Below are 14,409 nucleotides of genomic sequence, written 5' to 3'. Positions count from 1 at the left end.
TTAAAAATAAAACAATTTTGCAGACCTGTACACAAATAAATTTGAAAGCACAGATGAAATGAATAATTTCTATGAAAACACAGATTATCAAAATTGATCCCAACAGAACTAGAGAGCTTAAACAGGCTGATTTCTATAGAAGAAACAGATAGCTGTTTCAGAAATTAAGGTTGGTTCAATGTTAGGAAATTTATTAATACACTATATTAATGGGGGGACCACGGTTATCTGCAGAGATCTGAAAAACCTTTGAAAAATTTCAACATCAGGCCTACAATTTTTATTACTGTAGTGTTTGCCAAATGATGTTTTCCTAATTCCATTATTCCTTCTATATTTATCAGTTGGAATTCTCCTGAAAAGAGCTTTCCCTCCTAAATATTGTATCAGTTTGGTGCATGGATTCTTATTTTACTCTATTTATAATCTTTTATTATAGTTTATTTTGTTGTTCAAGTTGCCTCAGATTTGGCCAAAGGATGCTAAAATAAGTGGAAAAATACAGGAGAAAGAATGATGAGACTATTTACACAGTCTGTAAGTATCTCCCTTTAAGATAGAGGAAAAAAACAGTCATTTTATGGTGGAAAAATCTGGCAGACACCACCTTAACCAAGGGATCAAAGTTACCATCACCAGTAAGTGGAGTTAACCATGTACCTCCTGATATGATGTACTAAGGACATATGACCTTGACTTTGATGTTGTTTTTGCTAAAAATGTATACGTGACTTTAATCATAAAGAATGCAAGGCTTATTTATCGTGACCATTTTGTAATACAAATGTTGAATTACTATTTTGCACACCAGAAACTAATATAATATTGTATGTCTACTATATCTCAATTAGAAAAAAAGAATTAGATTCAAATAATAAACATTTTCAGAAAGGACAAAAAGAAAGACAAACTCAAGTTGAGGGATAATCTACAAAATAAATGGCTAGCACTCTTCAAAAGAATTAATATATTCAAAATTAAAGAAGACTAAGTAAAGGCAATGTGTGATTCTGGACTAGATCTTGGACCAGAAAAAGAACATCAGTGGGACAATTAGTAAAATTTGAATAAAGTCTATAGGTTAGATAACAGTAACATTAATTTGGTTTCCTGATTATATTAATGTTAATTTCTTAGTTTTGATTAGTATAATATGGTTATATAAAATGTTAATATTTGGGGATCTAGGTGAAGATTATATGGGAATACTTTATACTGGTTTCACAATGTTTCATTAGCTATGAAATTACTTCAAAATGAAGTTTAAAAAATATATATGCATACATAACCTAATACTCTGAAGTTCCCTTCTAGCCGACTCTTCTGCCATCTGTGAAGCACGCAGTTTCTCTTCACACTGATCCCTTTCAGACTGCCTCCAGACATCATGTTCCACTTTCATTTTCTCTAAATCCGCTAATCTGCTCTCAAGTTCTAGCCTAAAACAGCAGATGATAATGATGTTACAAGAACTACAATAAGGATGATATGACAGCAAAATGTTTTCATTTGCAAGGAGATTTAACACAAAATAAAGTAATTAAGTACTTACTTTTCATCTTGTAATACCACAAGTTTTTGATAACCTTCATCTCTGGCAGCTTGTACTTTACGTATTAATTCACGATCCTTTTCAACTAAGAGTACTTTGTGGTGTTCAACAGCTGATTTGAGGATTTCATTGTCTGACTGTAATCCTAGCATTTTTTAAAGGAGAAAAATGTACTCTATTCAATGTTTCTAAGAAGAAAAATAACAATTAACAGAAAGCATTCATAAGCTAAGACAAAATACAGAAAGTTAAGTCTTTCCAGATATTCTCAAAGATCTTTAAGTTGTTGATAAACTTTTAAGAATGAAAAAAAAAAAACCTAATACTCAGATTTAATTTTTCTGTCATTTTATTTAGGACACACAAACACAAAAACTTCAATAAAAGGTTATATATATTTACTCATTTGAATCTTGAGCACTGGGGACATCAACCTGGTAATATCAATAGAGGTTTAAACACTTTACTTCTAAAAGGATTCTGTAACCTACATCCTACAAACAGCATCATCATAAAGCCAGCTGGAAGCAGAGTGAATAAAATCACAGAAGCTTTCAAAACCTATCATTCCAGCAGAACTGTTAAGATTTCCAACATAAATTGGAAACTTTCAAGTTTGTCCAATGAATTCACAAATTTTCCTTGTAATGAAGTGACAAGTATTTTGCATGTGGAATAACTAAAACAAATTCACATCTAACTCAAAGTTTAAAAAGAATGCGAAAATGGATCCCAAATTCTTTAAGTTCTGAAGAAAATTTGCTCCCTAACTATATGGAAATCCATTAGTCAACATCAAGCAGAGTTAATAATGAAAGCAGCTAGAGGCCAGTTCACCTAGAGCTCAACTTGACCGTTGCAGGTCCAGGAAGCTTATTTAGCTATTTTTAGTACTTGAGAAAAAGTCAGAAATAATGTAATTTCTAAAAAATCGTGATGAGAAGGACCTTCTAAGACTAAATTAGAGCTTAAAAATTAACTTAGGCTGAACTAGGTCCAGTAAATGGCCTAGGGTCCACATAAAAACTTTCAAAACTTAAAAATTGGACATGGAACCCACCTGTCTTCCTTATATTCTTTAGATTTAAAATGGTCTGGGATAATCACAAGATCTAAATAGAATTTAAGTTATAAACTCAGGAAGTATGGACTCCTATCTGCAAATTTTCACTCATTTATGTATTACTCAAATAACTATGACATAAGCATAAGACTGATTTTTTAAAAGTTAGATCACGGAATGAAACTTTAACAGAAACAAAAACAATACATCTGCGCTCTAAAATAAAAAATCAATTAACCTGAAAATTGGAAATAAAAATTCAGTTTGACCTATTTTAGTAATTTGAGTTTATATGTGAAAATAACAGTAAAAAGCATGGGGAATCATATATTACCATCCAGTTCACTTTGAATTTTATTCCTTTCTCTTTCTAGCTCACTCTTAGCTCTTGCTGCCTCCAGTTTGATGTCTGTTACTTCTAGCTTGCTTGAATGTTTAAGTTCTTTTACCTGTTGATAATTAGAAACTGAAGTTACTACTGGTCATTTTCTTGCCATTAAGCGCTAACCCAAAAACATTAGTAGAAATGAGAAAACGCTTTGGTAGCAGAGTATAGAATGCAAACCTTCCAGGAGGGAAGAAGCTTCAGGGCCTGGAACAGTACTTGGCACCAATAAAACAGCCTTTTCCTAAAAGAATAGAGTCATTTCTTTACAATAGCTGGGTAGGGTCATCTGGCTTCATCTTGCCTTAAAAAGCTTAACTGTTAAGTACCTAAAACCCAATACTCAAACACTAAAACACTTTCAGGGAAAAAAATCAAAACCTTCCTTTAAAAAAAGGGTTGGTGACAAGAAGGCATTTTAGGTACAAGGAACAGCACATAAAATGTTATAGAGGTGGAATGTCACGTGGTCTGCTCAGAAAACAATGAGCAATGTGTTAGAGCAGAGGAAGATGTGAAATCCGTGCAGCTGCAGGGAACAGACTTTATATGCCATACAAAAGGACTGTATATCCTGTTAGCTGCTGACAGTGGCATAATCAACTTTGTTTCAGAAAGTCAACTCTAACTGCAAACGTGTTGGATTAAGAAACTGAAAATAAAGAAACCAATTAAGAGCCAAAGGACTGACAAAGGGGATAAGAAAGAAGAATTTATTAGGTGACTAAAGAGAACAAGTGTGTGTGTGTGTGTGTGTGTACGTACATGTGCTGGTAGTGGAAGGAACAAATATAAAACATGTAAATCTAATTTAAACTTTTACTGCCAAAACCTGATTCTTTTAAAGCTCTGCAGTGAATGTAAATAATTAGCAATATTTTCCATGTAACTAACCACATACCAATTTTAGTCTTTCCCCAAGACACCTCTTTTGAAAGTTGAATAATTCTAGTTCATAAGTAGTATTCCTTTGCTCATTCAATAAATATTTATTGAACATCTATTTATTATGTGTCCTAGTGCTGCCTTAGGAGCTGGGGATACAGCAGCAAACAAAAAAGCTGTCTCCCTCATCATTTGCAGTGCTCTAGAACAGTTTCCACATTCTTGCCCCTTGCTAAGGTGCTTTACTATAATGAGGATTTAATCAATACAGATATGAAGGTTAGATAAACCTGCATTCTCACATACTGTACTAATATATAAAACTATGAAATCAGAGGAGAAAATCACAAATATATACAAGCCAAACATGTAAAATGTAAGATAGTGGTAACAGGAGGGTTAAGGATAATTTGAGTACAATGAAAATCTATAAAAAACTAAAGATAGGAATTAGAAATAAATCAGGAAGATGTCCTAGAGCCAAAGAGAGCAAAGACAAGAAACAGAAGTATCTTACTGGAAGACACTCCACCTATGAAAGATCTTGGAAACATTAAAGGTTCCACGCAAAATTCTCAGTTAGAGGAAACAAATAGAAAGTCAAGTACTGTTCTACCTCTGTACTGCTAATAACCATACTAAGACACAGCCCTCCAAATTAACTTGTAGATTTTAAAATTACACTACACAAAATGAATACCTTGTGCTGACATCAGATTTACATTTTTAAGTCTTTCTGAAGTTCTTCTCTATGAAAGTTACGTCTCACAGAGCAATGTATACAAAGCAGCTTTTAAATGCTTCAGAGCAGCTAAGAAATTGTATTTATTTTAAAATTTAAACTTTCTATAGGTAGGGTGTTACTGTATTATTTCATGGACAGACAGAATTTATAAATTCTTTCAGATTTTGAAGAAATACAACTACAATGAAAATCCAATTTCTATGACAAACGTAATCATAACCTGCTATAATATACAAGCTGTACAAGGTTAAGAATGACATAATAGTTCATTAGCAAACCATATTAGCTATTTTACACATGAGGTGGAAAATCAGCCAGTCATCTTAATTTGTAGAATCTTTCATTTCAATGACATAAACTATGAATTTCATTTCATGATGATATGAACTACATTTATATTGCAGAACTATGAAATAGGAACTATAAAATACATAAAAACTTATTTCTTAATTCATTCACTTTGAGATTTACTGAAATGCAAAGTATTTTTCAATTAAATTACAATTAGTGAAACTGAAAGAACACTGGACAGGAAGTCAAACAACAAGTGAAGTCTATCTTCAGACATACTTTTATTATTAAACTAGTGTATATGTTCAAGCACCATACTTGTCTTTATGTCTGGCCCTCAGTGAGTTTAACTTTTTCTTTAGTGCCGTATTTCTAAAATCCTAAAATAATAAAGGCCCTCATACTAATAGTAATTAACTTCCCAAAAGATATTTAAAAGATTTATTAAAAATGAACTTATATGAATACTTATTGTTTAGATATGACAAATTACAGCACTTTCTATGAGTAACCTGAACCAAATCCCAAACAAAGCTTCTTTTTGCCTCTAGATTCCTGATTCTTAATCTTTGTAATCATGCCTCAAAAATCCTAAGAAAAACAGGGATCTTTTCTTAAATAAATGCACAATGTTGAAATGTTATACACAATTTCAAGAGATTTACAATCTTCTAAACTGGCTTCTGGGCCAAGCTACCCTTTTTTTTTTTCCATGTAGATTCTGGTCTTTACATTGTGAATTTGCTCTATGCTTTTGATAGAATAGAAGTATTCACAGAATATTAGCTAGTACTACTAACACAACTTTAAGAAATGTAAAAAAATAGCAATAGTAGGCATTTTACAGGAGTTCAGAATCTGTTAAATTACACATACACACACAGAGGCACAGAGAAAACAATATACATAAGCAAGAAATACAAATACAGTTGAAAAAAATATATTATTCAAGCTCTTGATGTAAATTCCAAAGAGCTTCCTCTTTGGAGTAGTTAAATTCTGATTTTTTTTTTCAAAGGTCGGAGATGGTATGACCTCAATAACTTAGCTAAGGAAGATAATTCTGTGGGATGACTTCCTTAAAACTGTACATTTTATCCAAGCTCTTAAGATCAAACACCTCATGATGTAACAAGAAGAATTTATCTCACTGAATATAAACTTATATTTAAGGTCATCATTTTCAGGCCATCTTCGGAAATACTTTTTAATCCAAGACACTGACAGTCACACTGACATAACTCTGTTCAAAAACTGAACAAACATTTACAAATTTGAATAGCTTAGACAAGTATACCCCCAGGTGTTCCTCTGCATTGCAAACAACCATTTGTGAGCACTGCAAAATGTTGATGAAAAATTTGAAGTTGTAAAGAAAACTGTGACAATCATGTTTGAAATATTATTTTAAAATTCATCATCCCAATGAAATCTTTTCATATGTAAGATCTCAAAAGAAAACTTGGTTTGTCTAAAGTTGAAGGGTGGTTTTTAATACAAATTTATATGCAAAATAATGAAAAGTGTGCCTTTAGAAGGACAGGCAACTCTTAACAACGTGTGTTAATAAACAAGGAGAGAAATAAATACTGTACTAAAATGATCACCCTTCAAGAGAGCAGGAGAAATCATCTATGCGTTAACTCTCGAAAGAGCAATGGAAAAAATTACGTACAGAAAAAGAAGAGAACTCAGAGTTAGGACACAAGTGAGCCAGGGAGCTTGGACAGAATGTGCTGCAGAGAAAGTACCTGATGGTCCCAGGGAGAGTTAGAAGCCACAGCAGAAGCCAGCTTATCCGATGTCTGCTTGTTCGATCCCTGGTTCAGGATATTACCGCAGTCTAGTCTGGCTGGCTACTCAAGGCCGGAACAGTGTTTTTAAAGCCCTCTCCCTCTCCCTCTCCCTCTCCCTCTCCCTCTCCCTCTATCTATCTATCTATCTATCTATCTATCTATCTATCTATCTATCTATCTATCTATCTATTTATTTATTTATTTATTTATTTATTATTTAACAGTATTGAAAGTCATTTATATAAGAACTGGAAGAAAATCATGAACTCCCTTATCCTGAATTTACTTCTTCGTGTTTTGCATGTTTCTTCGTATACTCTAACATTGCAGGCACTCAATATGTATCTATTGAATCTATAAATAATCTATTTAATCAGGAAGCAATCAAATTTGATTAAGAGCAGAATTTACACAATCTTAGAGGGCTAGAATTGTTCTTAAGGATCATCTACCACAATGTCTCGTTTCAGCTATGAGGAAATTAGATCTCAATGATACTAAGTAACTTGCCTAAAGTTATACACACAGTTATTGACACAGTGAGAACAGAACTAATCAATGGGCTCAAAGTTCTGTATTCTCTGTTACATCATTTCTCATTTAAGGACATTGTGTATACTCTATCTTTAATCTTATAAAAATCCTATAAGACAGAGGTACTGTCATACAAGATCTTATGGTAGCTCACAGCGAAAAAAAAATGTGACAATGAATATATGTATGTTCATGTATAACTGAAAAAATTGTGCTCTACACTGGAATTTGACGCAACATTGTAAAATGACTATAACTCAATTTAAAAAAGTTAAAAAAAAAAAAAAGAGAGAGGTATTAGAGAGAGGTATTATCCCCATTCTAAAGTGAAGCAAATCAGAAGCACTAAACACAAGAAACAGTAGCTGGTGATGAAAACAATGACAACAATTATATGAGTAATGTCCTTAAATGAGAAAATGATGTAATAGTTACTTTGGCCTTTCAGGCACAAAAATCCAATTTTGTCACCACACTTAAAGAAGACTCTCAAGGTCAGACTCACATTACTAAAGCTTACAAAGAGTGATCTATAAAATCAGAGTATCATTTATTAATTATGAGAAAAAAAGCTATAATGGAAACTAGAATACTCTAATTCTTAAGGACCAGTGCATTCTCTTCCTGTAGACAAAATTACAGAGGAAATCAAGTAACAGAAAGTTGCTTGGGGATCACACAATCATGACAAACAGAATGGGATGAATTCATTGTTTCATGGCCACAAATTAAAATGGATTGAGTTATTCTTTTCCACAGTAAGAATGATCTCTTCAATGGGACTAGAATACTTACCCTTTACTGATTAAAACTCTCTTCCCTCTGTCAAAATCTGCTTGACTCTGGACAAGGAATTTATGATGAACACATTGCCCCTCTAGATAAATTCATATTTTTCTACTAGGCTACAGTAAACTCCTTCTGGTCTGGGAACCATTTTGTTTTTTAAGGTGGTTTTATATAACTGTCTGATAGAAATACAATATAGGATTTTACTAATTCAGAAACCAGTCTTATTTTCAAGTTCTTAGAGCTGCCCCAAGTACTACTACTAATAACTGATACTCAGGTAATTATATACTAGACCCCATGCTAAGTACTTTATGCATAATATCTCATTTAATCTCTGCCACACTCTGTAAGAGAGGTATTAGTCTTGTTTTATAAAGGAAAACACTAAAGTCTTTAGAAAGTAAATTGTCCGTCATACAGCTATTAAGGGGAAGAAATGGAATTTAAGTCCAGCCTGACTGACTCAAGAACTGATATTCATTACAGTAGTCTATAAAATATTTTTGTCAGTGGTATCCCACTTCTGGTTACTAGATTCCTTATATACACTGCATTTGAGGGGGGAGAAATCTCTCAAGTTCCTTAGAAAACTATACATACATACATACACACACACACACACATATAAATGTCCAAACCGTATCAGATCATGCTGTTGATTTTAACTTACTCATTTAACAAATACTTACTGAGTGTCTATTGTGTGCCAGTACAGTTTTAGGAGCTAGAGATACAGCAGTAATAAAAGATATGTCTCTGCTTTCTTGGAGCTTATATTTGGTTGAGAGAAAGAGGGTAGAAAAGACAAAAATAAACAAATATATCAGATGGTATTAAGAGCTATGAAGAAAAATAAAGCAGGTAAGGAAGACAAAGAGTGAGGCAGAGGAAGAAGGAAGATGGTATTTTATAAAGTGAAGAAAAGAAAGTCCCCTCTGATGAGGCAACATCAGAAACAGGTGAAGAAGAAAGCTATGTAGATATGTGAGGGAAGATCATGCAAGGCAATCAAGTGCAAAGACCCTGAGGTAGGAGTAAACTTGCTCAAAGAAGAGTGAGAAGGCCAGTGAGACTAAAGCAAAGTGAACAGGAGGGAAAATAAACTGTGATGGCTGGGGAAAGATTGCAGGGGCCACATCACAGAGTTCTGACTGGGTAAAGGGTAAAGAGACCAGTTAGGAGGCTATTCTAAAAATTGGACAAGAATGGTCACAATAAAGGTAGTGAAGAATTGGTCAGATTCTACACGCATTTGGAAGGTAGAATAAGATTAAAAGAGATTTCGATATAGAGAACTAAAACTACATAAACACAAAATTTGTCATTATACAATATCAAGCATTCTAAAGGATGAAGTAGAAACATAAGATGACTTACTTTACTGGTCAAAGTATTTATTTCCCGTTCAGCTTTATGCAATTTACTAATTAAAGTAGTGTTTTGTTCATTGCTTGATTGTAGCTCTTTTTCTAAGCGTTCAGCCTGTAGTTTAGCTGACTGTTTTTCAGCCTTTTATTAAAACAAAATTATTTTAAAATCTGTTCATAATTTCTCAGTTATATGAAAACAAAAAAGCACTACTTAAATACATGTAATAATCATACCATCCCCAATTATTCAAAACCTCAATATTAACATACAACAAAGTAACAAGTTACTTTCTCAAAGTAACTGGTAGAATTCAAATAAAAGATACTTGCTCCAGGGAATATGTAACATTACCTGCACAACCAACATAACAACAGCCACCATCAAGAGAAAACCCATAGACTTCTCTCATGAAAGAGTGTACCTAACACACTCATTTGATACATATTCACTCTTATTGTGGACATAATTTAAACATTTTGGAGGATTTTAAGTACACAGAAGACATGAAAAAGCGTATTACAAGGTAGAAGAGAGGGCTCATGTATAGTAGTAAGAAGTGAGAACTGGAAATCTAAAATCAATGGAGATTAGAAAAAAACAACAAACACCAAGAGATTAACAATTCAAAACCCTCAACTAATACGGGGCCTCTGAGAAGTACGGACAAAGAACCCAACAGCTCCTGACCTCATCACATAATAAAGACTCTTAGTGAAGTAAACCGTCAAGAAAATGTCTAGTTGGTAATATTCACAGTAGTCTTTAAACAGAAGAGGAAAACTAAACGATTTTTAAAGATATTTCTATTCAAAATAGATAGAATGAAATCATTTTGTATTTATAGGATAAGCAGTTTTGTAACATCTCATTTCCTATACATCTTAAATATGATGAGTGTATTCAACAAATAATTCAGAAAAAAATTATTTTCCTCAAATACAAAATGATACTCTTCAGGCACAATAACAACAACAAAAATCAAAGAAGAAAGACTTGCTGTCATGCGCTTATTTTCATTTCATCTGACAAATGATAAAATTAAATATAGACTCTTAAAAACATCGAAGAGGAACAAACCATCTTTTGTTATCATTCAACTTGTCCTGAAAATAATCCCTCTAAATGACCTCAACGTAGAGTTTCACACTGAGATCCTACACCATATTCAATCACAATCATTCCACTTATTCCGTCACTGTGTAGATACATTAAGGATGGAAGGATGACAATATAAACAGTTCATTCTCATGTCTAAAGTGCAATGACACTGACAACTTTAGTTCAGGAAACCAATAAATATTTCAGAAGCTTCATCCAAAAATTAAAAGGTGATATCTACTCTTCAAAACATATTAATGTACTTCTTGTACCAGTTTGCTGGCCAGGAAAAAAAAAATCACTATTTTATATTTGGATATTCGATTTTAATTATAAATTAGGTGCACAACTTAACTTCCTTCTAGTTCAAACCGCTTCACAACCATTCTGAAGAAAACAGAACACTTTGGATTGCTCAAATAATTTTTTAAAAACTATCAAACTAGTATATTTGCTACATATAAGACTCTAAGGACTAGGAGGAGTAAGCATATCTGAATAAAATACTAAAGGAGTCCAGAATATGCCACTCTGGCATAAAAATTATTTTGAGCTGAAGGCTTCTAAAAGAGAACAGACACAGGAAAAAGTTTTTTCCTGAAATCCTCTTATCCTCCTAAAAGTAGAGCCTCTGAAAAGAATTTAAGTGTTTTAAATCCACTCCCCAGGGGCTTCATAATCAGGAAAAACCAACTCCTATCACAGAAAACAAGAAGTCAACACCAGGATAAGAAATCACCTATTCAAACACCATCACAGAATTATCCTATCTTCCATCTATTTTCCTAAGAGCTCATTCACTTTTCCTAAAAATTATTTGTTTTCCTGTGTGGCTTTCCCTCCCTCTCTTTTCCTGATTAAGATGGTAGATAAGCCCCAAATTATAACTGCCTCTGAGTCATTTTTCTGTGAACTCCTTTTTATATACATGAATAAAAACCTGTCTTTTCTCTTGCTAATCTGTCTGTTGTCAGTTTAGTTCACAACCCTCCAACACCAAACCTAAGAGGATGAAGGAAAAGTTCTTCTTTTCCAACAATAGAAGACAAGAACTTTCACAGACGAATACCTGTAGGAGTACCAGCCTAGATCTGCCAAGCTCATTACTTTCTCTAACAAACTCAGGGAAATAATTCAATAAAGGTTTACACACATTAGTAACCAAATTAAATTTTATTACTCTGGCAAGAAGTTGTCATAAAATACATAAGCAGGGTATTTCTATTAAAATAGGACTTGATTTAAAGATCTTGAATCCCAGTATAAGGAAATAACCAGAAATGACTCATTCTGGTTTGAGATGACTTTAGTCTTCAGAAACTCATTCCGTAAAAATTTTGCAAACTCTACTCTGTGGCATTATAAGAGTTAAATCATTTCAGATAGGTGACGTGACTCCCAAAGAAGAAACAATCCCTTTGTAAATGCGGTAGCATAGCCACTGCTTATGAATCAATAGCTTGCTTCTTTACAAAAACTATCTATACTCTTGGGATTCCATAAATGCGTCAGCACTGGATTGGTAAGCGTACATTTATGCCCTAAAAATCAAAGGCTTGTCAACTGCACTTTAAAACAAGTATGCCATACTCTACTGGGAAGCAATTAAAATCTTACCTCCAGGGATCTGACTGTAGTCTGCATCTCAGCCAACTGCCGCACCTGAATTCTTTGGGCACTTTCTACCTGAGCACCAGAATTCTCTTTTTCAGCTCTTAATTCTTCTACCTCAGCCTGTAAACCTTTTAATTTCTGACACAAATGGACTTTTTCTCGAACAAGTTGCTCCATTTGTTTGCTGTCTCTTGTGGGATCAACACTAAACAGTTGGTTATGTAGTTCTTTATCCTTCTCCAGTCTTGCAATCTAATAACAATTTGAAATAAAGCACACAACTTTAAATTACCAAATTTTCAGTCATGAACATGTTTTCCAAGTCAGAAAATTAAAAATTTTACAATACGAAAAAAAAAAAAATCACCTATCCCCCCCAAAAAAAATTGTACAGTGTAGAAAAGAAATCTCAGTTGGTAAAGTGGGAAAAAAACCCTAAAATGTCACGTTCTTCATTCTGTACCCAGCATGACTCAAATGTGAGGGCAAGGACCTTCTCCTATTTTCCCTCTGTCTCCTCATGGTGTCCAGCATAAGCTTCCTCAGTTGCTAAGATTCAAAGTATAAATAATACTATAAAATAATAATTCAAATGTCAAGTATTTTAAAATTCATCAGAACATTATAAGGGTTTATGCAAGATCAATATGCTGATAACTGCTAAGTTTCTCCTCATGTGACAGTAACTCATGGGCTATGTCTATACTATTAAAATCAGCTATTCCAAGGCAATTTAATTCACAAAAAAAGCTGCTTGTCCATGTAAGTAACTACAAATGTGACTGATGAGAGTTTTTAAATGATAGCTGAGAGTTGATTAAAGCCCTAGCTGTAGTGATAGCCTAGTTCTTAATTCTTAGATTCAAGAAAGAACTGAAAATCATTACTCCAGGGCACGTGGACAAGTCACTGGGAACTTGAGCAGAAACACCAGTGGTCTTCTCATTCCTGCCATCACTGCCAGATCTCACGTGCCTCCAAATCAGAGGATTTCAAACTGCTTCCTAACCTCGGAGGCACTTCAGAGGCTCCTCACCCCCAGGAATGAGGGGGGCCAAGTAATCAGAGTAAAACATCCTTTCCCTCTCCTGATCTCCCCAACAACCCACCCTCTACCACCAACAACAAATCTTTGTTGTTAACCACAGCAGCTCCTCTTTTCCATCTCTTTTTATGTATGGGGCTTCTTCAAATGATTCAACCTAAAAGATTCAGTTATAAACACCACCAGGGGTTGTTGCAGCCAAGATGAGCTTAGAAGGCTCACTCTAAGCCAAAAGGACTTAAAGTAATGCTCTACAACCTGGGCAAAAGTGGCCCAAGAGACAACTGATTGCTCACATTGCTATAAATGAATCTAAGAAGTGTGAGCCTTCCACCCCAGGGCAGAATCTGTTTTCCTCATCTGTAAAATGAGAGGTTAGACTGGAGGCCCTGTATAATAAATCCTTTTCAGTTTTAACATGTAATGATTCCAATTTGGTGTTAGACATGCTGAATTAAACATACCAATGGGAAATATACGTAGATCTATCCACAGCAGGCAAATGTCATTTATTTCCAGAAAATAAAATTTATTGTAGAAGGCAGCTGTAAAATTCAGAGGCAAACCCTCAGAAACTCAACTAATTACTGTCTCCTATTTTTTATTCCCATCCTTTACATTAACATTACCCCCAAGGTTTGGTCCCCAACTACCTTTGTTTCTCCATATTCTTTTTCCTTCAACTAGCTGTGTAACTTTGTGCAAGTCACTTTTCACTCTGGCATCAGTTAAATGAAGGGCCAGGCTGGAAGATCTTTAAGGTATCACTTAGCTTTTGCAGGTGAAAACTCAAATATAGTTTTACTGTATTATATTAGAGGTGTGCTAGCTCATGAACATGAAGCTCAGGTTCAATCAATGACGCCCTTTATTGAGTACTTAATACGGATCAAGCGCAGATCTAAATGCTACACATAATACTGCATTTAGTAACACTAACTTCTCTTGTCTTCATTTTACATATGGGATCAGATAGCTAATGTTCTTGACCAGCATGTTTCCTATGCTATTGTTTCCTTCAGTAGTTTTAAGAGGCATCTGTGTGACAGCTGAAGTGACAGCTGAAGCTATGGACTGAGTTAGCTAATAGCGAATTCAGGATTAGATCCACAACTAACTCCTTAAAAGAGAGCTCATTATCAAATCATTCCTACCAAAACTGGTGATCATTGCTTTCTGATTTCTGTATTCACTTATTCATTCATGCAACAAATATTTATTGAATATTTACTATGTGG

At 33.9% G+C, this 14,409-nt stretch overlaps 1 protein-coding gene across 14 annotated transcripts in view; it reads right to left on the bottom strand.

Annotated features, from left to right (window-relative positions):
• Positions 1-14,409, bottom strand: part of CEP83 (centrosomal protein 83) — a 156,900-nt gene that overhangs the window by 40,616 nt on the left and 101,875 nt on the right. For 13 of the 14 annotated variants that reach the window (XM_074375270.1, XM_074375278.1, XM_074375279.1 and 10 more), the window contains exons 6-10: positions 12,130-12,378; positions 9,421-9,552; positions 2,950-3,064; positions 1,553-1,697; positions 1,290-1,439 (exon numbers count right to left, since the gene is read on the bottom strand). In XM_074375270.1, coding sequence (XP_074231371.1) covers positions 1,290-1,439; positions 1,553-1,697; positions 2,950-3,064; positions 9,421-9,552; positions 12,130-12,378 — 791 coding nt within the window. The remainder of the gene's footprint in view (positions 1-1,289; positions 1,440-1,552; positions 1,698-2,949; positions 3,065-9,420; positions 9,553-12,129; positions 12,379-14,409) is intronic. The other variant, XM_074375280.1, reaches the window with a different exon arrangement.

This window comes from Camelus bactrianus, chromosome 12, assembly GCF_048773025.1.
Source record: "Camelus bactrianus isolate YW-2024 breed Bactrian camel chromosome 12, ASM4877302v1, whole genome shotgun sequence".
NCBI classification, from domain to species: Eukaryota; Metazoa; Chordata; class Mammalia; order Artiodactyla; family Camelidae; genus Camelus; species Camelus bactrianus.
This window is presented reverse-complemented; position numbering and strand designations above follow the sequence as displayed.